The 24,402-nt window shown below is 50.9% G+C and overlaps 7 protein-coding genes across 7 annotated transcripts; 5 read left to right on the forward strand and 2 right to left on the reverse strand.

Annotated features, from left to right (window-relative positions):
* Positions 1–1,244: 1,244 nt before the first annotated feature.
* Positions 1,245–1,787, reverse strand: EJ05DRAFT_154825 (uncharacterized protein). The gene is made up of 2 exons (XM_033739359.1): positions 1,561–1,787; positions 1,245–1,514 (listed from the first exon to the last, which is right to left on the reverse strand). Exons 1-2 carry the CDS (start codon positions 1,640–1,642, stop codon positions 1,330–1,332), a joined length of 267 nt encoding a protein of 88 aa, XP_033596724.1. The 5' UTR covers positions 1,643–1,787; the 3' UTR covers positions 1,245–1,329.
* Positions 1,788–3,976: 2,189 nt separating this feature from the next.
* On the forward strand, positions 3,977–4,904 carry EJ05DRAFT_489500 (uncharacterized protein; the record flags this gene model as incomplete). Its single annotated transcript, XM_033745794.1, has 4 exons — positions 3,977–4,104; positions 4,266–4,332; positions 4,450–4,501; positions 4,666–4,904. The coding sequence occupies 4 exons, from the start codon at positions 3,977–3,979 to the stop codon at positions 4,902–4,904; spliced, it is 486 nt and encodes a 161-aa protein (XP_033596725.1).
* A 928-nt stretch (positions 4,905–5,832) lies between these two features.
* On the forward strand, positions 5,833–7,558 carry EJ05DRAFT_489501 (uncharacterized protein; the record flags this gene model as incomplete). Its single annotated transcript, XM_033745795.1, has 2 exons — positions 5,833–6,485; positions 6,541–7,558. The coding sequence occupies 2 exons, from the start codon at positions 5,833–5,835 to the stop codon at positions 7,556–7,558; spliced, it is 1,671 nt and encodes a 556-aa protein (XP_033596726.1).
* Positions 7,559–8,226: 668 nt separating this feature from the next.
* Positions 8,227–10,463, forward strand: EJ05DRAFT_504370 (uncharacterized protein; the record flags this gene model as incomplete). Its single annotated transcript, XM_033747561.1, has 4 exons — positions 8,227–8,493; positions 8,556–9,658; positions 9,709–9,974; positions 10,033–10,463. 4 exons carry the CDS (start codon positions 8,227–8,229, stop codon positions 10,461–10,463), a joined length of 2,067 nt encoding a protein of 688 aa, XP_033596727.1.
* Positions 10,464–11,527: 1,064 nt separating this feature from the next.
* Positions 11,528–12,690, reverse strand: EJ05DRAFT_489503 (uncharacterized protein; the record flags this gene model as incomplete). The annotated part of the gene is made up of 5 exons (XM_033745796.1): positions 11,528–11,776; positions 11,811–12,032; positions 12,422–12,427; positions 12,516–12,652; positions 12,684–12,690. 5 exons carry the CDS (start codon positions 12,688–12,690, stop codon positions 11,528–11,530), a joined length of 621 nt encoding a protein of 206 aa, XP_033596728.1.
* Positions 12,691–17,371: 4,681 nt separating this feature from the next.
* Positions 17,372–19,968, forward strand: EJ05DRAFT_154868 (uncharacterized protein). The gene is made up of 2 exons (XM_033739360.1): positions 17,372–17,936; positions 18,358–19,968. Exons 1-2 carry the CDS (start codon positions 17,488–17,490, stop codon positions 19,751–19,753), a joined length of 1,845 nt encoding a protein of 614 aa, XP_033596729.1. The 5' UTR covers positions 17,372–17,487; the 3' UTR covers positions 19,754–19,968.
* A 1,979-nt stretch (positions 19,969–21,947) lies between these two features.
* Positions 21,948–23,609, forward strand: EJ05DRAFT_489505 (MFS general substrate transporter; the record flags this gene model as incomplete). Its single annotated transcript, XM_033745797.1, has 2 exons — positions 21,948–22,147; positions 22,208–23,609. 2 exons carry the CDS (start codon positions 21,948–21,950, stop codon positions 23,607–23,609), a joined length of 1,602 nt encoding a protein of 533 aa, XP_033596730.1.
* Between the last annotated feature and the right edge of the window lie 793 nt (positions 23,610–24,402).

Raw genomic sequence — 24,402 nt, forward strand, 5'->3', positions numbered from 1 at the left:
CATATAATAGACATAGACACACACTATTGTATTTTTTTTTAAAAAAAAAGAGCGCAATGCAGTGGGTGGGCGTGCGTTGGGAGTTCCTCGTGTTTTGATCATCTCATTGTCGAACGGGTATGCTCTTTTACGTGGATGTTTTGGTCAGGTCCGGTTCTTCTTCAGGGACCGAGCAAGGAAGGGAGGAAATCCGATGAATGGCCTGACGAGCAGACAAGTAATTATGCATCCATCTCGCGGAGACGACATCTACAGTACCTAATTACTCAGGCTCATCAGTCTCCAGTCGCCAAGTCAGCAGCAGCAGCAGCATCCGGAGGCAGGCAGGGAGACGCGAGCAAGCAAGTCGGACCGAATACCCTCCTACGCATCCGCGCGGATCCGTCCTGAATCGAGCAGTCGAACTCGGAGAGTAATAATTAAATGGGCCACCACCCGAAAAAAAAAAAAAAGGCAGAAAAGATGATCTACACTATTTGTACTATTTCGGGATCAGGAAGCGTCTAAAGCGTCTGTGACTATTATATTTTCCCCCTTCCCCCCCTTTCCCCCTTCCCCCTTTCCCATCTCAAACCCCACGCTCCAACGACCGTGGATGATGTGATCCATATCCGGGCACTTGGGTTGCGTGGGGAAATGGATGCCAGTGACCCACCGCCAGCAAAACGACGGCGTGCTCGGTGGAGGAGACGGTAGAGTCTGGCGGAGGTCTCGCGGGGAAGAGGATCTTGGTAGCCCTATTTGCATCGTGCTCGAGTGGATACATTCAGAATGGTTTCCTCGCTACTCCGGGGCACATGGAACCGAAGGCTCGCCGAGCGCGGGTGGATATGAAACTGTAGACTTTCTGTGCTGGGAGACGTCGCCTAGCGATGAGCAAGCATATCATATGTCGGCGAGTTTGTGGTAGCATGTGCTTCAATATGTGGACAAGTGACGGATCGTCAAAGGGTTTAACGCTTTTGAATACACGGCGCGTATGCTGGACGGTCCCAAATCGGAGTGGACTCCGCGCCCGACAGGCTGTCAAGGCAATATCGCTTCCAACACGTCAAGGTCTTGGTGCTTGTAATGAGTGCGTCATTGATGGGAGTGTGCTGGACGCTCTGGCGTTGCAAGTACGGTTGTGTACTACCAGCAGAGCTGACGTGGATAGCTAAAGCAAGCATGGGTTTCTTCGAGACGATTGTCGACGATGCTGCACCCCTGCGGCTCGGGCTAATGCAAATCTATTACGATCGAGATGGGCTGATGCAAACAAGACGACAAGAAGATGCCTCCTTATGTTTGCATGGAGGGTGAGCACCATCGCGGCCACATAGTCCGCTCTCATCTCCAGCAAAGTTCATTAGAATGCCATGAGAGTGTGAAGGAGAATGTGAAGGAGAATGAGATAAGAGGCAATGTTGTATACAGTGACGGACTGATCTGTTGATTCGTTCGATTGCTTGCTTTATCTTCGGCGTTGGAGTTTGGTGCGGGGCTGGTTACAGGGCTGAACCGGTACCGCTCACCTACACTGCGTTCAATGTTGAGCACGCTTTGGGCTGGAGGTCCTACAGTGGTGTGAATCTACAATCCACAGTGCAACGTCTATATCAACGGACATGCGCTGGACGTTGGGCATCCTTGATGACTTCATGAAGCCCGGTGATCCCTCGTACTGAGAGTTGTTCCATCCACATATGACCGTCTCATTCGATATTACCACCTTGAAGACGATGGACTTGGTTTAGTGTGCTCATGAAGGCCTATAAAATGCTGCAAATGCAGCTTTCAGGTCGTGGCCGGGCTCTCTCTGAACGTAGTGTAGGGTAGGAAGGTAGCTCAGTCGGACAAATGTCGGTCACATGCAGTTCGGTCCAGGACCTTGAAGCGGGAGTTCATACGCATATCCATACAGCCCAGCCAGCCAGCCAGCCAGTCCTGTTCAATGTACTGTAAGTGGGTGGTAATTAATGGCGTTTGGGCACGCGCTCTAAGCGGCGGAGGCCAGAGTCACGACTATGCGCTTGCCGATACGTATGAGGCGCCGAAGAAGCATGGCAGAAGCTTGCCAGAATGTCAGATTGCCAGACTAGCAGAGTGGTGATAGGCCATCAGAGCTGTTGTGCCATGTCGCGAGTGCAGACTGGAGCTCGAGAATGAATGGATGTGGTGGGGGTCAGGTGGGGGATCCATCGAAGGTTGATGAATGGGATGGCCGGTTATCAACAACACCACCACCAACCCACGCCAGACTACCAAACTAATACCTTCCGTGTCATCCCAGATGCTGAATCCCGAACTCTGATCCCTATCTGAGTGGATTGAGGCCTGGACGCCTGTCATGGATATTGAGTCTAAGCGTCTGCTTACAGTATGTAGCGTCTGCTTGCGCACATAAATGATAAGGTTACCACTGCAGATGCCAATAGCTGTGCCCAACCCGACCTTCTTCTCTGGTGCCGCGTTCCCATTGAGTTTCGGCGAGATTTGGCAGAGTGATTGATGGATTTGACGGTTGAGGGGAGCTAGTCTTGTGGAGTGGCGGCTTGAAGGTTGAAGAAGGACGTCGCAAAATGATGGACTTCTTCTTCCTTTCTACGCCGCATTCTAGCGGTATCGGCTTGCCCCTACTAGGAATCCGGCTCACCAAAGAAAGCATTGCATTGAGACGTCTCGGCAGCCATTGGCAGGGCAAGATTAGCAAGCAAACCCATTCAAACGGAAGCTATGACCATGCTATGCCGCGAGAATTTCGAGGAGCAGAGGATGAGGCGAAGGAAGAGATCTCTTTAAAATCTCTGCCGTGTGCCGTAATTAGTGGGAATGGAGCCATCCATGGTTGAAGGTCGAGTTTCCAAAAATTGACGTCTGCAAAGAGACGGAGAGGCAATTTGACAAGGTAGTCTGCCCGTCCTTTATTGCCCGTAGCTCAATAATGGCCGGAGCAGGAGCTCGAGACTAATTAGTCAACAAGTGTAGGATGGTGAAGGCGACGCGTGGTAGAAGAGCAAGATCGGAGAAAAAGTCGATTTTGTTGTGTTGATTAGCAGAAGTGGGACGGGACCGCCCCGGGTGCGGTGAATATGGCTAGCTGGCTACTGATAGGATTGATGATGATGAGGGCTGATAGTAACACATATGGGATTACGACGCATTCTCTAGCCGTGGTCGTGATGGCTACCTTGGATAGTAGTCGGTCCACAGCGGTCGAGTCGAGTCGAGTCGAGCGCGGGATCACGGTACAGTGATGGCGAGAGCAGGCATGGGAGTTTTGTGATAAGCATCTAGTCGTGATGTGGCTGATCCCTGGAATGCTATGCAGACAGGCAGCGGTAACAAATTGACATTGACCATTGGCAAGGTGGATGATGGTGGTGGTCGTAAGTAGCAGCAGTAGCGACAGTAGTGGTCGTAGTAGTCGTAGTAGTAGCAGCAATGGAAGTAATCAATTAGATAGCAGGTCTGAGGTAGTGTGAGTGTAAGTGTAAGTGTCGTGTAAGTGTAATATTCCTGTTGTTCAAACATCCAAGGTTGTGGTGGACGCTACCTAATACCTAGTATTAAGCTGCAGCTCTATCTGCTGCAAGATAGCTGTCCGCCATGTTGCATAGCGCCAAACCGGTAGCTGCAGATGTCAACGCGATCCGCTATAACAACTCGCTCATATAGTAATAGCAATTGGGCAAAGTAAACGAAGCCGGACTGCATCGATCGGTGGAGCATTGATCATTCGAGACTACTGAGGTCGTAGTGTCCTGGGTACTGTATAGTCTGTATAGTCTGCATAGTCTGCATAGTCTGCTTCTTTGCACTGCAGGCACGCGGTTGAGTGTGATGAAGCTTCGAGTCGCCGCCTCGACTCTCTCCACCACGCCAGGGCCAGGGACAACGACAAAGACAGGGACAGGGCCAGCGACAGGGCTTCTTTTTGCCGCGCATGCATGGCTGACGCCGACGACCAGGGAGAGTGCAGAAGGCAGAATGCAATATGCGAAATGCAGAGCGTCGGCATCAGCTAAAACGTGGTGGCTTGCCCGTGCATAATGGCTGCTTTGATGGACCCCCCTCACAATCCAACAATCGGCACAATGAAGTCAGCGACGTCGAGGAGATGCTGTGAGTCGACATCATCAATGGATTGGCTGCACTACAATGCGCAATGAGCAATGAGCAATGGGAATTGCGCGATCTGGTTGGTGCATTATGTGTTTTTCCAATCGAGCGGCGATACTGGCAAAGCCGTTGATGCTGATGCTGGAAGGACTAATTAGTAGCAGAAATCTATTCAGTCAGAATCCACCATCAAGCGTTACAAGATGGGATGAGGAGATTTTAGTGGAGTCGGTGTGTGTGCGGAGGCGAGAAAGGCGTGGACATGGACATCCTCCATTTTCCCACACCTGATCGGGGCGCCAATTCATTATCAATAATTACCAATACCAATGCTCTCTACTTATCTAGTGGGTGTTTGGAACACATACCATAATAGTGTACTTGGTACATACTACTCATAGTACAAGGAAGCACTGTACAATAGTAACCTACAGTACAGTACCTAAGCTAAGCCCCCCCCGGTAGGAGAAGAGACCCAGACTCGTACCCATACCATACCCAAATGGCCCAATCCATACCCATAACACCCATACTCTCAGAACCCATAATTACCACCACCACCAGGACCAGGGTCGAGACGGCCAGGACAGCCGAAGCCGAATCTGCCTGGTCTCGGCTTGGGATCTCTTGGATCGCAGGCGGAATACTGGAATACTGGATACTGGAATACTATGTTCGGGCGATATGTCCATTGTTCATTCACTACACTACTACTACTGTCCACCGACTGCATCTCCACAGCCCGCAATCCACCCTTCACTCCACAGTCCACAGTCCACAGTCCACCACTAATCAGTAACTAGTAATAAAGTGAAGAATTCTACGGAATGCGCTTGTGCGTACAATTCGACTTAGCTTTGCCTTGGACCGCCTTAACCCAATCTCTCCACACTCCTTCTTCCCTGTCACGGCCCACACCGCGATCAAAACGGCCGGAACTCTTCCTTTTTCACTAATGAATGACTTGCCCACTGCTCTGAACCTCATCTCCTGATCATCTTTCTCCAGCTCAAACACTGACGACGCCCCTTGGCCGCAGTCAAACTTTCTTCTCTCTTTCCCTCTTCTGATGATATTGTTCTGAACGAACCCTTTCCGCCACAAACCGACATACAATTACACTATTACATCTAAACACCTCTCACTCACCTCGGCCGGACACGGCAGCCGCACCCCGCAATTGTCAACCTCCCATCCTACTCACTCCCACACAACCCAATAACCATCCACTCACACTCCTCGCTTCGTCCACCGACTCTTTGCTGCCCATTGCTCAAGCCTCAATCTCCTCTCGACTCTGCACTCGCTATTACCGGGACCCTGAAAGTCCTTTACCAAACACTATTCCTGTCTCGTCACTCGCTCCATCATCAACGCCTCCAACACTCTAACTTGTACCACACATCCGGTTTTCTTCCTTCACACTTCACTTGACCTCCCGCCCATTCCCTCGGACTCTCGCTCCCCTCTGCATTTCCAGCACCCACACACGCACCTTGCCATTCTCCACACACACATCCTCGACCGTAACGAGTACTCCCGGTTTCGGCAAATCCTCTCTCTCACTGTCGCGCCGCCGTTTAAGACGTTGATGTTGACGCTCGGAATCGCATGCTAGTTTGGTGGTAAAGGAGGAGGAGGGGATACTGGGTCTACAAATCACCACGAAAACTCGCGGAACCACCACTCGCCGCACCATCCGATCCACCACACTCAATCCCGCATCACAGAATGGCTGAAGTACTCTCGGCAGTTCCTGATGCTCAGTCATACTTTGCTCCCTCGCCCCTCCGCCGTTCGTCGCCCTCTCAGACTTCACTGTTCTCCAATTCTCCACGCTCATACTCTCCAAAATCACGACCGCAACCTGTCGAACACAACGACATCATATCACATTCGCTCTTATCGTCGGGTCACTCTTCGCCTCGTGTCTCTCGCTTCGATACCCCGGACGACTCGTCCGTTAGCTCAACACCCGCAAGTAGCCTGTCATTGTATACGCAAAGCGACGATTGCGATGCCGATGTTGAGGATGACGAAATCTCCTTTCCTAGCTACGACTTCCAAAGTGAGCCTTCCAAGGAAGATTACCAAGAAGAGTCTGTCGAATTGGACTCTAGTCACGTCAGCGGGCCCCCAAGTTCGGTGACACCGGATGAGCATCCGACTGCAGAGGACGATACGGCAGTTCGACCTGAACCGTCACAGCATGTCGACTATCTCTCTCATAATTGGGACGAGGAGGACATAGCTGCATCTTGGAGGCACATCGTGTCCAAGCGTAAAGTATACGGAGAGCGTTCTCGGTTGGAGAATGCATCGTGGAGAACCTGGGCAAAATCAAAGCACAATCTGAAGACTGTCTCCCCAGAGACTCTCAACTGGTAAGTTTACCTCCTTGGGCACTCGATCTTGACATATCTGACAAAAGTACCACAGGCTAAAGGACTGTGACGTAACATGGCTATATGGCCCATTGCAAACCGCGCCAAACAGAAGCTACCCATCTCAAAGTTCGGAGCCAGCGAGTCGGCTTTCTAAGAACAACTCCTTCATTGCTAAGAAGCCAATCCTGAAGAAACGAAGTGTCTCGGAGCTAATGCTGCAAAAATCATTATCGGCGTCTTCCCTGGTCAAACAAGCTGCGGCCTGCGTTCAAGCTCAGCAGAAAGCTGGTTCCTCTCTAAGAGCTCCTCGACCCGGCTTCGTTCGAGCTTGCTCTGATTTTGTGTCATCTTCATCTTCATCGAAACCTGCAAGCAGAGACGCGACTAGCTCCATATCATCCCGATCATCGTCAGGTTTGCAGACACCTGATCAAGGCGAGAAGAGACATATTCGCTTCGACGACAAAGTCGAGCAGTGTATTGCTATAGATGTCAAGGACGGCGAGTACGATGAGGAAGAAGACAACTGGCCGCCGCAAGACGACGATTCTTCCGACGATGATCTCGTCATGATGAAAGCGTCAAACAAGAAGAAAATACTGTCTAGGAATAATTCACGGAGCAGTTTCAATGGCGACACCAAGATTATTGAAAAGCTGGAACCGACTACGTTAAAGTATCGGACAGATTCTCCTGACGTCACTCAGCAGACCACTGTACATTCTTTTGGGATGTACAAATCCAGCAAAATATCCCCATCACCCTCGCAAGAGACTCTACGCCCTTCGAACTCGTCAAAGAATTTTCTTCTTCCAGAGGATGATGACGATGACGATATGGCATGGGAACCATCGAGCGCCTTCAACAACGGTGGCCCTTTAGTATCGAGGCAAGGCGGCGACCTTCGCGAGGCGGCTGGTCTTAGACGGACTGAATCAGGCATGTTCATGCCCTACGAGGATGATGAAGGTATGGATCCGGGAAACGGCATATTGGGGCGTGTGGTCGAGACTGTCAACACCGCTCGTGACATTGCCCACGTTATATGGAACGTTGGCTGGAGAAACTAATGACTCAAAAAGTCAAATTTTGTGTGAATATCAACGATGGTGGCATCTTTGTGGAGTACATCCGATGAGCTTCACTGCCCGGATTTGGCGATTTGGCGCGGCGTTCTGGATGTATGTGGTGATACCAGCATGCATATACTCTGCCGGGACGCGATATCGGGGCCTGGCGAAGAGAATCTACGACATATATCACGACCTGTCTGCGGCGATAGTTACCGCAGTCTTGCCATAATGAAAAGCTTGTAATCATTACTTCCAAGCCCCCTTGAATGTCCGTGTGCGCTTCTGTTATAGCTATGACTGTTGTGATATAGGTCGCAGATCGACGGCCACAACGTGAGAACCGTTTTTGGCACATTGGGTGGGGACGCGACCGTTCCTAGCTAGCCGGCCCTGAAACAAGGGCTTGTGCGTTTCATGCGCGTGAATGCCAAGACTGAAGCTATCTATGTGCGAGGTCCACTCCTAAACTTTCATAACTTCGCCAATGAAGAAGCCTGCCGGGCCGTGAACTAGATCGCCTTTTGGTTTCGCGAATTTAAACTATTCCCGTCTGTGCCTCTCTGTTCTTGAATCATTCTGAAAATACCTCACTTACTCCATTCTTTTATCATCATCACCATCAGCAAAGCCACCCAGCGATCGGCACTCCTCCCCACCCCCTGGCCATGGAGGGTGTCAATATCTATGAGCTCGTCGAGCGACTCGGCAGCGACGAAGAATCGGTGCGCAAAATGGCAGTCTTCAAGCTTCAATCGGCGATTGGTGACCCGTCGTTTGCAGACGTGCTCATCGCCGAAGGCGGACTTCCCAGACTACGGGCTCTTGCGCTACGCTCGACAGGAAACACCCTCGCGTACACGCTCACAGCGTTGTCCAGGATGCTAGAGCTAGACAAAGGGTGGGAGGCGGTTTCAGATGATCTAATCACACGCGTGAGTCGCCTCGTCACTCGGTCAATTGCTAGTTGTTGTGCTGATCGGAAGCTTGCTCCTAGATTGTCGAGCTCGTTGTCGCGCAACCCCTCGTAAACGTGAACCGCGGTGCCATGTCTGTCCTTGCTGCGATAGTCTCGAATCCCCACAGTCGACGTGCCTCCACGGGCTCTTCTGGGTTCCAGAGGCTCAAACCTGCCATCGATCTCCATCCACAATTCCTTCCCATGCTGGTCGAGAAGATCTCGTCGGCCGACCACGCGCTGTGTGCAAACTCCCTACAATTGATCAATTCGTTGATGAGAGATGCTGTCAGGAATGAGGCTGATACGGAGTGGCCGCGCTTCATCAAGCAACTACAAGAGCTTGGTGTGATCAAGTCCGTGTATGGGCTCATGCAGAGCTCTGCTGTGCAGGATCTGGCCCATCCACTTCTGGAATTTCAGTCCCTGACCAAGATATTACTCCGTAAATGGAGGGAGGAAGCCGTAGATCTAGAAAAGGCCGATCATCGTAGGGCGCTGCGTGGCATACACATTGCCAGTAATGCTGGGCACGCGGAAGTGCCAGACAACTCCAACGACAGTCAGAAGAACCAGACAGAGAAATGGCGAAGGCTAGGGTTCGAGACGGAAGCGCCGCAAGAAGACTTTGGCTCCACAGGCTTTCTTGGTCTCATGGACCTGACTGACTACGTCTACAAGAACGAAGATGGCTTCCAGAAGATATTGCTGGAGCAGGCAACAGAGCAAGTTGAGAGAAGGTGCCCACTTGCAAGAGCGAGCCTGTCCGTGACTGCGGTGCTGTTCGAACACTTTGAGGCCGAGAAAGCGGAGGCGGATGAGGGCCGCTACAATCTAGAATCGAGAGCCAACTTTGACAGGCTGTTCAGACCGCTCCTGTTACATTGGTCAAGGCTACATACCAGCGGCTTGAATGCGTTTCTGAGGCTATGGAAGGCCACTAGTGCAGAGGTGGAGGACTTTGACAAGATCGTAGAGCTTGTGCGGATCCTGATTGAACAGGTCGTCGGGCAGGCTCCGCGAGTGATGGAAGTCAAGGATGTTGAGGACGAGCTGGCACGCTTCGATTGCCAACGACTGAGAGAACTCCAAATGGAGCTTCTGGAGCTGACATATGAGGATGCATGGGGACATCACTTGCGGTATGTTCTGGCCTACCCATAACTCAACAGCAATCTGACAGGATCTTCAGGCAAGTACGTGAGGAGCTGAATCACGAAGCGCTACAATTTGTCAAGGAGCAGAGGATCAGATGCCTCCTGGAGGGCTCCTGGTTCCCGCAACATAGCAACTACTCATCAGACAGCGGGCCCATTACGAAGCAATACCTTCACCACAAAAGCTCTCCATCGTCATGGCGATACGTCCGACTGTCGCACAATAGGCGCTACCTCCACTATGCAGACTTCTCCGCAGCCTCCACCTTCAAGCCCCAACTCGACGCTCTTGTGGAGAAGAGTACGCTTATCCGACGCCCTAAGAAATATATGTAGTATCATCAGCTAACAATGCGTAGTCGATCTCTCCATCGTGTCGTCCGTCGTCTCCAACGTCTCCGCCTCGGCCCCAAACACCGCATCCAGCATCTCCACCATCAAGGACGCGGCCTCGCCCACGCAAGCAAGCACGACGTCTGCCAAGATTACCATCCACGGCTACATCGCGGACGGCGTCGGCGGCCAAGAAGAAGCCGTCCTGTTGCAGCTCCATCCCAAGACGCACACCCTGGCGTCCGAGTGGCTGGACGGCCTGCTCATGCTGCTGAACCAGCAACCGATCACGGCAGACACCAGCAAACTCGTCAACCTGATCGGCGGCTACGGCCTTAAGATCAGGCTGTTGAACGTCAGACATGAGGATGTCGGCCTGGAGGAGCCGGTGCTGCCGAGCCGCAAGGACCTGGACGACGACTACTACTACGACATTGGCGGCATGGACGCAGCGTGATGCGCGAGCGTAGAAGCGTGTCGAAAAGAATACCGGACTATGTCATTTTCATGCATACATGTCATGCATTGCATCGATTGACCCGCATCCCCGCGCGTGTCGAACAATTTCGACGGGGAAGAAACACGGGGATATACGCATATACTTGCCCATCCCCGTACGCTGCAGGATAGAATGCCTTTGACCTGTGTCCATCTGCGGTATCTGGAGTCATGCCTTCCTGACGGCCAGCCAGCAGATATACGTCTCGCTGCAGCTGCAGCAGCAGCAGCAATAGCCACGGGCTACCTGCCTCCCACAACCGACCACAACATCGCTAGATTAAAGACCTAGCTAGGTACGCACACATCTCCTCGCTTGGTGTTACGTTACGTCACCGCACCAGCAGTAGCAGTAGTAGGAGCAGGAGCAGAAGCAGCAAGAAGCACCAGCAGCAAGAAGCAGAAGCACAGACCGCGCACGCGTGCACCCTGCATATTCCTACTCCTACTCCCCCCTTCCTTCCCCCTTTCCGGGTCACGCGTCGAACGCCCGCCATGCACATACGCTATGCCCATGCATACATGCCATGCACATGCACATACATACGCCTTGTTTCTAATGTTTAACTTTTTTTCTCTTTTTTTTTTGGGGGGGGGGATGGTTTTGACTTGATATTGTGTGTGTGTTGTGTGTGGATGAGTGTGTGTTGGTGGGTGTGTGTGTGTGTGTGTGTGTGTGTGTGTGTGTGGGTGTGTGTGTGTGTGTGTGTGTGTGGGTGTGTGTGGGTGTGTGGATGGGTGTGTGTGGCTGTGTTGGTGTGTAGATGGGTGTGGGCATGCATGGATGTGTGTGTGGATGGGGGTATGGATATGGATGTGTGTACGCTGTTTCAATAATGTGTATTTATGTATGTATGTACGTATGTACGCATCTCAACTCCGTCTGTCCATGATGTCCATGATGGCCATGGCGACTTTTGATGTTGTTCTTTGACTGCCCCGTGGCGAGAGAACAAAGATGTCTTGCATGATATACTACACTCTGTGACGCTGTACTTGAGGACCTCTGGGCGCTGTTACGGACTATGTGATGTTTGGTATAGTGGTGATGGGGCTGTGAGGGGGGCGTGTCTTGGTTGCTTGGTTTACTGGGGCTCTGGGGTTCTGGGGCTTTTGGGTTCTGGGTTTGTGGATTTGTGGATTTCTGGGACGTGTTGAGATATGGTGGGTGCGTTGGTAGTGGTGGTGGTGTTGTTGTTGTTGTTGTTGTTGTTGTTGTTGTTGTTGTTGTTGTTGTTGTTGTTGTTGTTGTTGTTGTTGTTGTTGTTGTTGCTATCGAGCCAGCATAGTACCGATATCAATGTACAAATCCGTTCCCGTTCTCTGTTCGCAGAGCGCGAGTCGGTGGCTCGTGGGCACGTCGACATGTTGACGTGTGTTGATGTGTGCTGTTGGTTGATGTGTTTGATGTGTTTTGGATGACGGAATCAGGCTCAGGCTCAGGCTCAGGCTCAGGCTCAGGCTCAGGCTCAGACTCAGGCTCAGGTTTCGTCTCAGGCTCGGGCTCAGGTTTCGTCTCAGGCTCAAGCTACAGGCTCAGGCTCGGGCTCAGGTTTCGTCTCAGCTTCAGGAACCAGGATCAGTCGGGTATGAGGATAGTCCCGGCTATGGTCTGGCGCATGTTCCGGGGGTGAATATGGCGGCGGGAGAAAAGGGGGATGTGGGAAGACGGATAGGTAGGAGGTAGGGGGGTAGGGGGGTAGGCTGGTAGGGTAGAATGAATGAAGGAATTGAATGGTATGAAGGATGGAGATGGAGATTGAGATGGAGATGGAGATGGAGAGGAACGGTGGAGCGTACTGTAGTATATAGTAGCATAGCATAGCATAGCATACCGAAGCATACCGAAGCATACCATAACACACCAATATATTTCCCATCAGTCCATACACTCATACACTCATACCCAGAACATACACATACCTAAAAACCCAACAGCCCCAAAACACAGCACCACACACTACCCTAGGCCATCACCCATCTACCCACTACACATACAACACCCACTCACAAACACCCACACACTGTCCACAAAAAGCCAGACACCTCCCAACACCACAGAAGCACCCAGGCACAACAAGCAAAGCAGATTATACCCAGTCCCTAAAGCCACGAAAACAATAAGTAGGTAGGAGGATCTATATATATCTATATACGTGGATAGATAGCATCTACCTACAAGACATCGTAGATTCTATTAGAGAGAGATATATATATATATACTATTCAGGTAATCTATTAACTTCGATACGCTGGATACTACTATACTCTAGGGTTATACGTGGTTGAGTTAGTTGGAAGACCGTGTGCTCTTGCGTTGAACTACTGCTACTCTGGATGTATATATGTATATATGTATATGTCGTTTTGAGATTTGGGTGGGATGTGATCTACTTTTACCTTGTCTAATCTAATCTTGACTAGGCACTCGAAGAGAGAGAGAGAGAGAGAGAGAGAGAGAGAGAGAGAGAGAGAGAGAGTGAGTGAGTGAGTGAGAGAGTAGATCCTACTCCACGAAACCAAAGGAAAAAAAGCATAATACCAAGTATAAAATAAATCTTACTATTTCGACAAACTTATGATTTAGAAAACGTATGTGTATAATTATTAGCTTCTTTAAATCAGGTCTAATGTCAAAGCTTCTAACATATTTCTCTCCAAGAAAAAAAGGAAAAACGGGTTTATTAGGAGTTCGAATGCGCTTTTTTATATCATTCAACGACTAGTAGCTCGATAGAATATCTATATGTACTCTTAATAGCTTTGATACTACAAAACGGCAGTATAGACATGACTTGGATGATGGAAGTCGAAGATAGAAGACTCATGTATGGACTACTACATAAGCTACATCTATCTATTCCATCACCCAATTCATCACCCTCTTTCTTTTAGCTAGTATGTATAGCACCAATACCCATATCAATCAGCGGAACGTATTGATTCGGTTCGTTTGAATAGCTAGCTAGCTCACTATTCAGTCATATATATACCTACACAGACATGTATGGTATATAGACAGATCTATAATCGCCGCCATGGTCACGCAAAGAGCTAGCATTGAGGACTCGTTCTATCGATCTTGTTGTAGCTTACCTTGGATCTATGGCCTTCTACTCTACGGGCAGGGCATGGCTTGGGCATAACATTGGCACGCGGTATGTCGGCGTATTCGAGGCTATACATTCAAGTCCACGTGTCGACTTGTCGGTCTTCGACACGGCTGATGATGAGCAGATATGATCTGAGCCGCACGGTGCACTGCGGGCGGTGTGTTTGATAGTGGTGCCAGCCCCTTGGCTATGATATCAGTAGTGGCCATCCTATCAGTCTCATATCAGTGCCACGCCGTCGCCAAGCATTTTTACCACGTGCAGCCCGGGTGCGTCGTCGTCATGGCACTTCGTATGCCCTGTGCGATACCGACGATGCGGTGTCGTCAGTACCGTGCGGTCCGTGAAACAGCTCATGAAAGCCAGACAGACGCGTATGAGGAGGAGGAAAAGCAAAGATGAACGTATACGGGAAGATACACGAGGGGATACGATACAATGGGATGGCGAGGCGGTTTGCTGAAACGGCTAGCCCAGCGTGTATAATGCAGCTGTTATCGTGCAGGCGTTTCTGTTTCTGGTTATCGTGGGTGTCGATGGCTGGATGGATGGATGGATTGATGCATCAATCAATGGTCAGAGAAGTCCTGCGTTATGCAGATATGCTTGGATTTGTTTCCCGGGATTGCCAGCTTGGTAGCCAAGTTTTGTTTGCTGCGACGACGATGTACATAGCGTGTGACGACGAACTGGTGACATACACGGAGGGAGATCACAGTCCCGACATTCAAGTTGTGATCGTGGTGGTGGCAGCGGTGACGAAGGGTCTTTCCGTGTTGGTATTGTGGCGGTGGTGCAGACAGGGATACCTAGGGTGGGCGGTGCAGCGAGGGGAAAGGCCCCTCTGAGGTAGGTTTGAAACTTTGAGCTAGGGAGATCGACGCTGGGGTAAGCATGTGCAAAAATTCAAGTTTTGCGCGAGCCAGAGACGACCTGGAGAGTCGAGCCACGGACAAAATGGATTTTACCGTTGCGACAGGTTGAAGTTTGGGTTATAAAATTCTTTCGGGGTTGGACTCGGGAAGGTTCGTGCTGCTTTGACGTTTGGTGTCGGCACGAAAATCCCATATCATAAAAATAGATCTGGAAACAGTACCTGAAACACCCGGATGTGGAGAAGACAAAGTCTAATCTAGTCATTGCGACTCAATGTTCCACGAAGCTCTGTCTACACGACGAACGTGAAAAAGTTTGGTCCAGGCATATCTCTGCGAGGGTATCCTGGTCATGACATGTGCTGCCTTTTGCGTGTTATCTACTTCGTACCTGTGTTGCTTGGAGCCTTGGACACGTCACACGATGACGCGATGTCAGTGACGGCTTCGGTGAATCGAAGATGCAGCAGGAGTGAGTGATCTTGAAGATGCACTCGACTGTCGGGCGTTGCCGCATCATGCTATTCGCGAAGGTGAGCTTCGAGTCTGTTATCCGAAATGCCGCCCTATATGCCGACCTATATTGGCACTAATACAGTCCATAATGGCTAGCTATATTGATGCTTTGGGAGATAAGCTTGCTCGCATTGACCTGGAGAGGATGGCTGTACCATGGATTAGTCTACAAATCTGCAACGAGGACTGACCAGTGTACGATCTGCCAGATCTGAAGTGCTGATACCCTGCAGGAGGTCGTTCTTTCTTCGAGCACGACATGTGAGATCGTGTTCCCGAAACAATTGCGTAAAGGCTGTTTCCTCGAGATCACAATTTCCACGACAAAGGGAACTATTGATCCGTCTCGAGCCATGTGACACCTTCTGGAACATTGGTCGCGCGAGCTTGGTATATCAAGGTGAGTGGAATTGGTCGACATTCCGATTAGCAGATGGCATGCTACACGGCCATGTTTCGCATGGAAGTACAGACATTGAGTAGGCGTTTCCTTAAAAAGTCTGGATATCGTGAAAGGAGGGCTATCCTTCTAAGTCCTGGCTACAAGCGGGATACGAAGTGGGTCTACTGCCCGGATCCCGTTCGTCGCGAGTTGTAGCAAGTTTGGAACGATCCTTTCAGCAAGCACTGCTATTTTAGCTGCAAGTCTGTAATACTGATGATGGACTAGAACGATAAGAGGCGTGAAGAATCGACACGTTATGATAGTGTGCGGCAACGGCGGCAAGTTGGTTAGATCAAGTGGCGAATGAAGATCTATAGTGAAAAGGAATATGTTTGTTTGGGTGTGTTATGACTCGTAGCCAGGTTGGATGTTCCAGATGTAGGATGCGAATGCGAATGAATAATTGGCACACGGAGCCTCGGTGCCGAAAGAGGGCTGAGGGCCGGCATTGATGTCTTTACAATTCTGGAAGCGTGCCACGACACGATCAGTAGATGATTGTTGAGGCTTGAAGTTGACGCTGTTGCGGCAAGAAGGCGGACGAATTTGTGCAATTAGACGGATTGGCGTTGGGTCCATCATGCGAGCATGGAGCGGTTCAAGAGACGAGTTTCTTGCAGCAACGACGTGAGGCTGAGCACGAACTGATAGAGAGAACATGTAGATACGTGGTGGTGAGCCATGGTACGGAGTACTGTGCCGTCCATCGTGTCAAGCTGGAATGGAATTCGGATTTTGAAGCTGAAGCTGAAGCTGGAGCTGGAGATGTGGAGAGGTAAGCATCATCAGGATACGAGAAATGTTCGGCCCCCGCCCCGCATGACGGACTATGCGACTGTCTATCGACACTGTCCATGCACTCGAGTCTTGGGGTCGCCTTGAAAGCAGTGTAGTCAGTCGTGTTCCGCAAAAGGCATACATACTGTGATATGTGTGCAAAAAGTAGCAAGACAAGGGTAGCCAGCAAATGGCTGGTGCTGCTGTCCGAAGGGGATGGAGCCGTCAGCATTGAAGCGCGTCTGCAACATCTCACATGCTCCATCGCCCCTGTTCCTGGTCATCAGGATCCAGGCATCGAGCATCAAGGGTCAAGGATCAAGGGACAAGAGTCAAGGATCAGAGAATTCTGGGCGTCTCCGACTGCGAGGGGCCGAGAAGGCTGAGATGGATCACTGCAGAGAGCTGGCGTAGTCAGCTGGCGGCTCGACGGTGCATGTAGCTGGACCTGACTGGCAGCGTTGGCGGGCTCTGGTTGGGATGTGCGTGGGGATGATGGGAACGGAGAGGTTCAGAAAATGGAGAGTGTTGGACGATGATGGATGGATTGATGGGACGATGGGGTGATGGAATTATGGAATGGATTATGGATCTTCCTCCTTTAGTGGAATCACCGTGAATCCCACGGCGGCAGTAGGTAGTGGTGATCATGGCCAACAATCCAATTACACGCTGAGCCTTGTCAACAAGTAACAGAGCCAGTAGGTCCCACTTCTTCACTACACAGTGGAGGAGGCGCCTAGTATGTATCAAGTGTTATTTTCGGCAGTGCTGTGCGGTGTTGTGTTGTCTGATTTGTGTCTACACACAGACAGCACGCACATACACACTCATACACACAGACTCGGAAAGGAGCCTTGTCTTCTGCCTCTTTTTGTCTGTTAAATTTCCTCGACCGCTTCGCAAATGCAACAATCTTGCATTTTAAATCTTTTCCGCTATTAATTGTCCTGGAACACTCCATCAATCCACTCTCTTTTTCTCCGTCATTGCTTCTACGCATCTTGCCACGCTGGCGGGGCATTGACTATTCGCACCAAGCTGTTTACGCTGCTTGCAACAACACACTGGAACGTCAAACACGACCCTTCTGTGTATCCAAAGGGCTCAGACACAATATCCCTTCTGATTTTGGCTTCACAAGGTCACGGTGGTGGAAAAGGTATGAGTTTGGCGTAAAACCTTTTCTCGATTCGACACCCGGTCCACCGTTTCACACGGCATCATCCCTTGGATGCGCCAAACTCCATATACCACATGTCTATTCACTTCCCTGTCAGTCCACGCTTATCTGCCATGCCAGGCCCAGTCATCGTGGTCGATTTGCTGCCGGAATCTCCAGAAGCTATGGTGGCAGCCGCTGCTGTTCCGCGACAAGCTCCAGCTATGACTATATCATCTTCGCGTCTCCCTTCCTCATCATTATCCGGAGCATCATCATCAACATCATCATCATCACCATCACCCGCACCGCCTCGACCTCTGCTTGCTTCCAGTGCGACGCCAGCTCCCTCTTCTCGACTGGAAAAACAACTGCCACGGACGCCACCAGAACTCGAGATTCAAGAAAAGAACCGGACGCGTCCACGAGCTCGACCAAACGTCACCATCCGAATTCCCAAGCGGGGCTGGCCGAACTCTTCCGCCATGAGCAAGCCAGCGTTGTTGACAGAGGCCGAATATGAGGCTCTACCACCCTCTATCCAGTAAGTAATCATTTCCACGCTATTACTATTATTATTATCATCATTATTACCACTACGAGCATTCTCCATGCATTCCAACCATCTGCACCTGCACCTGCACCTGCACCGTTGTCCGTCACTATCACCTCTGGCTCCCGCTCTCGCGTTGCGCCCGCTCTACACCAAGTCCGTTCATGGATTCTGCCGTTGCCCCTAGACCTCAAACGAGTCAGCATCTCCGCTTCTGCACCGCATATGTTCGTCGTGTTCCGTGTGTGCTGGCTAAAATAGCTGCTGCATCACGCCGTTGCAATTGAGCGTCTCTGAGGGGGCTGCGAGATCGTCGCTGCACCCCTTGCAACGTGCCCCTCGCCCGTCCAGAAAAATTCCCAATCTCCGTCCCTTTGCTGCACCGGAACATTCACTCACGTTCTTCCTGTAGGCGAAAATATTTCTCCTCTCTGGAGCGTTTGAGAATTGCAGAGCACACCGCTCAACAGCAGCAGCAAACAAAGTCGCGGCCGTTGGCTCGGTTTCCTGGTCCCGTTGTTGTTACAAAAACCTCATCTCCCACCACCAGCCGACCTCGTCCCTGGACCCAAAGAGGCAATTCACGCGTACGGAAGTCGCACTCATTACAACGAGATTGCACCATCTCCCACGCTGAGGCTCAGTGGTTCTTGTCTCTTCCTGAAAAAGTCCGTCGTCAACAATTCTCTCGCGAGGAACAAGTCTTGCTAGCTGGCGGCCTGGATACATATTACCTTGATCACCTGAACGAGAAGTCTGGCCAGCCGGTTACTGCTGTGGAACGACATCACGACTGCGATCTTGACTACGAATCTGATCCACTTTCGGAGAAACGCGGCTGTCTAACCAACCGTCACTCTTCCCACTTGCTCCGGAAAGACAGCTTTACCAAAGACAATTCCGAATTGGTGTGTATCGACGCCATGGCCCCATCTCCGGAAGTCATGACCCAACGGCCTCGCCGCAGCTCCATGCGTCGAACCATGTCGAGCACGAGCGTGACGCTGAGCCCTCTCCGTCAATCTACATCATCGACGCCGTCTGTACAATCATCATTTGGTTCGAGACGACCTCTTCTGAGACCTCGCGCACAATCTCACGCCATGCCTGCATTACTGGACACCGGTAGAACTTCAGTGGATGGTCCAGCAAAACACTATCAGGATCCCGATGCCAGACAGAAACTCAAGACATATCTCGGATCCGCACAGAAATTCGACGAGGCAATTGAGTTTGGCTTTCCGTCGACACACACCGAGGAACCAGCTCCAAGCAAGGTAGAAACCGTGTCGAGTGGTCTAGTCAGCTACGATGTTGCCAATTTTCTACGCGATGAGGTTCTATCCTGCATGGAATCTTACGCTGGCGACCAGTCAGACCGCGCATCAGCAAGAAGCGAAGCAGATACGGAAGGAGACCTTGACAGCCCTGTTACACCTTCCGATTTTGCCCATCTTGGATTCCGTCATGGCGGGCGATCCAACTTTTCCTCCCTCGATTCAAGTGGGCTTCCACCGTCATGGCCCAATCTAAAGCCATACCCGCAAGATGCTCAGCAGGATCTATTTTCGGGAGCGCGCGAGATGACTCTACGAATGACGCTCACTAGACCGGATCTACGTGCGAACGAAGAAGAATTATACGGGTGGCGATACTCGTCGCAAGCCCCATCCAAAGATCCTCTGGCGCTCGAGGCACTCCCTGCCTTTACCAGTGACGTGGACGGGTCTCACAGCCCTTTCTCCAACAACAGCCCGCGATCAAGCCTAATCGGACGGCTTTTTGGCAAAATCAAGAAGAAGACGTGACACATCTTCCATCAAAAAGTTCCGCAGCCGTTCCTTCAACCTACTACTTTAATTCTCTGTATGTTTTCATTGGACTTTAATTGTATTTTCTCGTGTTCCTAGTCATTAGCACGGCGTCGTAGGGATTTGTTGTTGTCTCTCGGGAGCTTTCCCCAAGTTGTTTGTCCTTGAGTATGCAAGGGCATGTCGCGCCGAGTGCGACCTAGCGATGTTTCAGATGGGCAAAGGGATCTGAATTTGGAACCTAGATCTGTGCGCGTTTTCTACTTCTAGACGGGAGCGGCGCGAACAAGCGCGATGGCGATCAGCAGAGCCTGTAACAGAATGGGTGCGCTTCTGCGCACGGGAGGAAAGTTCGTAGTTGAAAATTGTATATTCGCCTACTCCTGATACGAACGGAGACGGACATGAGTGTGTCAAAAGCTATTAATGATTACGTATGAATGGGGATCTCTGGAACGGACCAGTGGTGAAGTTGAAGACCAACATCTCTGGCGAGTCGTCTGGTCAGCCCCCTCATCCTGCCGCACATCGCAAGAGGCAAATCCCGCAAGACTGTGTCGGCTTAGTCGAGTAATTATGGAGTCTGGATGGACAAGACATAACGAGGCGTGGAACTGTTTATCGCGTCACTCTACAACACTACTGCGTAATACACACGCGCAACTCCTTCCGTCTCCGTGCATTGTGCAGATTCAGCCCTGAAAATATGTCCTAACAATGCATATAAGACGATCACAACTCCTCTCCTTGCAGGTCGGCGCGCGCTAACTTGGCTAACTTACCAACATACAGTCTCGAAAAGCGGGCTATCTACTTAGAGAGGAGGTCAAGGAGGCTCGTGAAACGCGCCTTGGCGCCACCTCTTTCGTGCCGACAGCCCTAGGTGGTTAGATTATGCTGGCGCTGGGTCCTGGCGTATGCATTTGAGGATATGAGGGGCTTGGATGTGGACGCTCACTCACCGCCTTTGGATGGGCGGCTCTTGGATTCGATTCCGAATTTCAGTACGGTACAGTGATTAGTAGGACCGTGTCATGGATGAATGCTACTTGCTACTTGCATGGGAAGCTTAGGTGGGAGGATATCACCGTTTGAGGTCGTGCAAAGAAGGCATTATGTCCGCATTGGTATCGGTGTCCGTCATCAGCAGATCTCGCACCACCATTGAGCATATGAGTAATATCTCTCTCTCGCTCTCTCTCCTATCTTCTCTCCCTCTCCCTAGACCCCGTGAACCAAGGGAGTGGACCTTGTCCAGTCATTCAGGGATATCACGTCGAGATAAAGTGGACTCGTGCCTGACCCTCAATTGAGCCCTGGACTATTACTGCCTTGCAAGTCTCTCATTGGCTGTCAACGTTCAGACTGCCCCTGTAAATCTGGCACACTCTGGCGCGCGCAATACATTGGCATGTCACGTGAGGCTTGATATGAAGATATTCAACCAATCAGACCCACAACCTGGACGGGTGACGCTAGCACAACCCAGAGAGCGCTGATAGGCTTAACTGATAATGGAATAGCGTGAAGCACTGCTCTCCTGGCGATATGAAGACTATTACCACTCAGAGCGGGTGACGAGATCAGTGGAGCCATCAGAGCTCTTCTCCTCGCCCACGTCTCCTCGAGGACCTCGTCGTCGACCTCATCATCAATTGTGCGAGGCCTCTGTCTCGGCTATTCTGTTCTATTCCTGTTCTCTTTGCTTTCCTCTTATTGAGCCCGACGACCTGGACGACTACTCCGATCCTGGCCCTTAACAAGACACTGCAGATCCACTCCTTTGCAGCACTTGCATCATTCCGGACTGAGCATCAGGTAACACTGGACCTTTTCATGTCATCTCTGCACCTTCGACCATGAGGTTGTAGGCTCGACATTGAATTGTTCATTGTTTCTTCTGTTTGCTTTCTACCACTATCATTAAAGATCATTTGCGAGAAGAGGGAAACATACGCTCACTAGCAACCTTTTGACGCTATATACACAATTATATACTAAAGACAGACGTCCTTCGACATACTCAAGTCGACATACACCTTCGCTCTCTCAGCTTGGAATCGCTGGTCGGTTTCATACACACTCTCTTGATCGGATATCGTCTACGATCCGAGTACATTTACGCCACTACACTCCGCTATAATACTGTAACTATCTACCGGCAGAAAAAGCAAAGACTTCACATATCAATATGCTTGGATTTCACAGACGGCAGCGAAGCCTGATACCCGTCAAAGAGCTCGCGCGGTATGACAAATTGGACCTAAAGATCGAAGAGGAGGAGGAGATGGAGATGGAGCTTAACGAGATCGAGAATGAGTTGCTGGGTGGCCAGAGGATGAACAAGCACAGGCAGCTATTGGTCATATATGTGGTCTTTCTTGCAGAGGCGTAAGTTCTCTTACTTAGTATGCTGAGTTGTGACATTAACAGAAGACTAACATCCAATAGCATCATGTCCTCGAGCCTACAACCGCAGTTGAAGATGCTCATCGAGTCCGACGACTTCTGTGGTAACCTCTCCTCTTCTTATCTCCGCTCAATTCTCGACTGTGCATATTTCTTTGGTGGTACTGCTGGTATATTTTGGGGGTTCCTTTCAGATCGAATCGGCCGTCGCCCAGTTGCGATTGGTGGTCTTGTTGGCATGACATTCTGCTGCATTGTCATGGGGCTGGCAAACGATCTTGTCTCTTGCGCCGCTGTACGCTTCATGGCTGGTCTCGTCAGCTCTTCAGTCCTCGTCGTAGCCCTGACTATGATCTCGGACCTCAGCCTGAACCCCAAGGAACGAGCGAAGAATGTCGCAAGACTACCAATCGTTGCGGCCGTAGGGAGCTTTGGGCCGGTCGTACAAGGCATGGTTGCAAAGAGCGTCGAGCACAGCGGGAGTATATGGCAGCGCTTCCCCACTCTGAGTGGCCAGATCGCATGTGGAACGGCGGTACTCGCCATCACCATATTCGCCTGCCTCACTCTCCAAGAAACCCTCCCTAAGCAGAAGCAACAAATCGACGTCAACGAGCTTGACTGCGAGAAGGCCGCTTTCCTCGGTCAAGAAAGCGACTCCGAAAGCGATACTGCCTCCGTCCGCATCGTCGAATCCGACATCCCAACCGCAGCCCCGATCTCCATGAACCAATTCCTCAGCGCTCCCTCGCTCATCAGTCTTCTCTCCTCCTACTCCATTCTCTCCCTGCACAGCTCCACCTTTGACGTCCTCCTCCCACACCTCGGCCACTCTTCCTCACAGCACGGCGGCATGGGCATGCCATGCACCTACCTCGGCGCCATCGTGCTCGTCGCCCGTGCCGTCGCCGGCATCGCCCTCACATACACAATTCCCCTCCTCGTCCGCAAATCAGGCCTCCTAGCCCCCTACCGTCGCGCAAGCATGTGCTTTCCACTTCTCTACATCCTGATTCCCGCACTTGCTTCCCTCGCTGCCTCACACACCTCGCTCGTCGCCCTGCTCAGCATCGGCGGCCTGCTCGTCAAACACCTCCTCGCCGGCGGCGCCAGCGTCCTCGTCTCTTTGCTGATGCTCAACGCCGCGCCCGACGCGTTCAGCGCCGGCACCGTCGTTGGTCTGATGCATGTGGCAGGCTTGTTCCGCGCCCTGGCGGTTGCGGTTGCGGGTGCAGTGTTCTTTGTTAGCGATGAGTATAGTGTGTTTGGCGCAAATATGGCGCTGTGGGTGGTGCTTGCGGTGCTGGGCACGGTGGGTGCTGGAGCGGCGTGGGTGGTTCGGGATGGGATGAGGGTCGAGGAGGACTTGGGGAGTGAGGTGCTGCGGTGGGAGGAGGTCTGGGAGGCGAAGGCGGACGGTGGATATGAGGGTGATGAGATATAGGTCGTTCAATATGTTATGACTGAACCGGAGGAAGAGGTCATGGGTTATGAATATTTTTTGCGACATGTACGGTGGATTGACATGGCATGGCATATTGCGTTTATCTTTTTTTTTGTCATAACATGTTGTACGACTTCTTGGGGGATGGTGGTGGTCCTGGTCGTAGTCGTAGTCGTAGTCGTGGATATTGACACTCTTATACACGCATACACACACACTATCTCTCTCTCTCTCTGTCTCTGTCTCTGTCCGTGTACTCTACTCTATATAGCTAACTCGCATCTGACGGCGAACGCCGGATATGGCTGTCTCAAATTGAGTTTTTTTTCTTTTTGGTAATTTTAGTATTTCTGCTAGGTTTTGATGAGATTGATAGGATCGTAGTTGTAGCCTGGCCTAGCATAGCATAGACACCTGCACTCATCCGTTCGTTCATTCATTCATTTAGTCATTCAGTCATTCAGTCATTCAGTCATTCAGTCATTCATTCAGTCATTCATTCAGTCATTTACTTTGTTGTGTTCTGTGTGTGTATACATGTACGGGGGAGTGGATGTAGGGGGGTGGATGTACATCCGGCGTCAGAGGTATAAATATGGAGTTGTGGAGTTATTAATATGTATGTGTACTTGGTGGTTGAAGTGTTGGACTTGGGATCATAGCAGGTATATACAGATAGATGGATAGATAGGTGGGTAGATATATAGATAGATAGATAGATAGATAGATAGATAGATAGATAGATAGATAGATAGATAGATAGATAGATAGATAGATAGATAGATAGATAGAT

Source organism: Pseudovirgaria hyperparasitica (assembly GCF_010093815.1).
Source record: "Pseudovirgaria hyperparasitica strain CBS 121739 unplaced genomic scaffold EJ05scaffold_17, whole genome shotgun sequence".
Classification (NCBI taxonomy): domain Eukaryota; kingdom Fungi; phylum Ascomycota; class Dothideomycetes; order Acrospermales; family Acrospermaceae; genus Pseudovirgaria; species Pseudovirgaria hyperparasitica.